This window comes from Hevea brasiliensis, chromosome 5, assembly GCF_030052815.1.
Source record: "Hevea brasiliensis isolate MT/VB/25A 57/8 chromosome 5, ASM3005281v1, whole genome shotgun sequence".
In the NCBI taxonomy this organism is placed as follows: domain Eukaryota; kingdom Viridiplantae; phylum Streptophyta; class Magnoliopsida; order Malpighiales; family Euphorbiaceae; genus Hevea; species Hevea brasiliensis.
In genome coordinates, this window is record NC_079497.1 from 8,917,455 (window position 1) to 8,920,783 (window position 3,329).

At 35.5% G+C, this 3,329-nt stretch overlaps 1 protein-coding gene across 1 annotated transcript; it reads right to left on the reverse strand.

Moving 5' to 3' along the window:
• Positions 1-421: 421 nt before the first annotated feature.
• Positions 422-2,530, reverse strand: LOC110673133 (uncharacterized). The gene is made up of 6 exons (XM_058147666.1): positions 2,263-2,530; positions 2,101-2,104; positions 1,921-2,047; positions 1,244-1,531; positions 1,007-1,111; positions 422-892 (listed from the first exon to the last, which is right to left on the reverse strand). Exons 1-6 carry the CDS (start codon positions 2,528-2,530, stop codon positions 422-424), a joined length of 1,263 nt encoding a protein of 420 aa, XP_058003649.1.
• Between the last annotated feature and the right edge of the window lie 799 nt (positions 2,531-3,329).

The window sequence follows — 3,329 nt, forward strand, 5'->3', positions numbered from 1 at the left end:
TTCAAATTTAGAAACCACATATATTCGGTTTCAAATTCCGTTTTAATTTAAAAACGGATATTTTGGTTTCAATTTTTTTGAAACAGAAATTCTGTTTCAAATCGGTTTCTAAATTCTGAAACCGATCCTTGTGTTATTGGATTAGAAACAGAAAAATTCGTTTTTAATCCGTTTCAAATTACTAGTAGAAAATTTTTATTTTTTTATTTAATATATTATTTCCTGTATTGAAGCATATAATATAATATTAATTTTAAATACTCAATATCATAATATTTATAATATCAGGCTATCAAATATCAAATATCAGTCAATATTATATATAAATATGACAGTGAAGGGTTATGACAATAATATACTGTATGGAAAAATAAAATATCATAATAACAAAAAAACAAGCTACTTGTCATCAACAAGATAATCACTCATCACCACTATCAGCCTCTCTACCATCATCTTGATGAGTCGCATGTGGAGTTGGGGTCAGAAGCTGCACTCGCATCATTTGTGCCATCATGTTTTGCATCATTTGTTGCATGCGCTCCTCCAGTGTCTGCTCACGTTGTCTATATCTCTCCTCTAGCATCAACTCGCGTTGTCGATCTCTCTCCTCCATTGCAACCAAACTATCCTTGAGTGTTGCAACAATCTGATGCAATTGTTGAATCTCTTCCTCCATTGCCTCTGACTGAGCACAATAGGATGCAGTAGAAGATGATCCATGTGATGAGCTAGGGTAAAAAATTGATGCTTGAGATCCAATGCCATAAACCCTGTTCTTCTTCTCCCCCCCCATAACTTGATAATATAGTGCGACCTCATCTACAATAGGAGGGTCACTGCACCCCTCTTGTGGTTGAGACGACTGCTCCTTAAGCGCCAAAAATGCATCCTGCATAAGTTAATACACATATTTTAAATTTATTTTTCTTGGCAATTGAATAAACAAACTCACTTATTCATTTTTTTCATATAATTGAAAGACATAAAATACTTGTTCACTTACCTTAATTGATTGCGCTCGTGAATCAACCATATCGGAGGTGCCTTTCCTAGTGTGGGTCTTATGAAAAAGTTCATAAGGAAAAGGTCTTCGGCCAAGCTGGGCTTCCTGAAAAGATATAATGATTTTAGTGATGTTTATAATAATGTTCGATTATTTGCTACTAATATGTAGACAGACAATAACAAAACTAGTAAGTATGAAATCATTACCATCCTATAGTAAATATGAAATCATTACCATTCTATCTGCGTGAGTAGCATGTGAAACTGAACCCCCTGTGTGTCTAGAGATGCCTGCCCCAACTCCCCCTATCTCACTACAACGGTTAGCAGTGAACTGATGGCTCTTAGCTTTAAACTCTGGGCTACTCCATGCCTCCTTCCATTTTTGCATTGTACTATTAGGCACGATGACCTTGGATTTTCCTTTCCTGACATTGCACATTAGGGCCTTATAGCGCTCTGCAGCCTTACGCCTCCAAGCTTCCTTTACTAGTGGAGTCACCTCTTGCCAATCAAAGTATTTCTGGTATAAAATAAATAAAAATTAAGACAGTTGTATTAGTATGATAATATTTTAGAAAAAAATTGACAGCATTTCCCCTTAATTTTGGACAATCCAGCCTAGTTATTAAGTATTAATTGCACCTGTTAAAAACACTTCATATATTCTCAACAATAAATAACATCCACCCCAACTACAACAACTCACAACAATACATATTTTCAATATCACACAAGCTGTACATATAGATCATTTAAGCATTAATATACTTCAATTGTGTTCTTTTACGTTAATTCACAAATTCTCATCACTTAAATGATATTTGTTCATAACATTCTTTTTTGAGGTTTCATAAACTATGCAAATTAGTTATCTGATAGCTAATTATATTTAAATATTTATTTTATTACTTGAAATTCATCCCAGTAAAACTCTTTTGTTTCAGGCGTGATAATTTTCCAATAGTGCCCCTCTGGGTCCATCCTCTCCTTGAAGATATTCTTCATCTTCTTAGCACATTCCTCAGATGGATGTAACCTGTACAAAAGAAAGACAGCAAATAAATTGATTTTATGTAAATGTAGAAACACGGTACTTCAATTGCCAATGATATGTAATACCAAATCATAGATAAAGTTAATTAATTTTAAATACTTACGTCCCATTAATGAGCTTTATTCTTTTCTTTCTTCCAAATGTAGTGAGTGATAGGCCATCCATCGATGATATTGGTGCTGCCCCAACTGAATGACCTTCATGACCAGAGGTTGATCCAATTGCAGGCTCAGAAGATGGGGTAATAGGTGGTGGCGGTGGAGGTGGAGGTGTAGCTCGATGCTGTGTTGAAGTAGTAGACCCCTCTGGATCTGGTGTCGACCTCCCAGTGGATCGTGAAGGAACCTGAGGCTGACCCTGTGTGGATTGGTCTAGTTGATCATTGGGCTCATCCTGCACAGGTAACTGCCTTGACTGTGAATGACCCAACAAACCTCCCCTGCGACCGTTCCTCGCATCCTGCATAAATAATTGTATTAATTAGTTAGCTTCATTCAACTTATGATACATAATACATATGAAATTAGTTAGAGTTTATACTTCAAGTTTAGAAATATAAATTCATTAAGAGAAATACCTAATTCTAATTAGTATCACTATCATATAGATCATCGCATTCCTCATCACTTTCTGAGTCCAATTCAAGCTCTTCTTCATCTTCAACATCCTCTTCATTAATTTCAACTAGTACACCGTTTTGATCATTCAAATATTGTTGTTGATCATCATCATCGTCAATTTGAATCAAAGGGACTTCCATTTCATCTTCTTGAAATGGTTCTTCCCGTGCAGGGGGGGTTGTGACATTCACTTGCTCAGGAAGATCAATAACAGAACTCGCATTGATTTTGAAAACATAACACCAATCATCCTTGTCACGCTTTAAGCTTAGATATATGGAATAATTCACTGAGCTTGGATAGCAAGAACAAATGGTTCATACCTATTGAAGGATCTTTTATGATTAATATCCACAAGTTTATATTTTGGATGAATCTTTGTTCCCACATTTGGTGTTGGATCAAACCAATCACATTTAAACAATACGCTTCTTTTGATTGGTAATCGGTACTCCAATCGTAGCACTTCAATTAATTGTCCATAGTAGTCACTTTCATTAGTATCGTAATTAGTCCCCTTGATACATACCCCACTGCTCATCGTTGCCCTATGCGAACCATAACCTTTAGTGTGAAATTTATAACCATTAACTACATAACTATTGTAGCACATAACACTTCTTAATGGACCCTTTGATAGATCC

Bases quoted from the DNA above. Each gene is read 5' to 3' on its own strand.
- LOC110673133 (XM_058147666.1), bottom strand. From the start codon at position 2,530: ATGCAGGATGCGAGGAACGGTCGCAGGGGAGGTTTGTTGGGTCATTCA. The intron at 1,532-1,920 runs GTAATAAAATAA...ATTTTATACCAG, and splicing joins TTTACTGGGATGAATTTCAA to AAATACTTTGATTGGCAAGA. The intron at 893-1,006 runs GTAAGTGAACAA...TAACTTATGCAG, and splicing joins CACGAGCGCAATCAATTAAG to GATGCATTTTTGGCGCTTAA.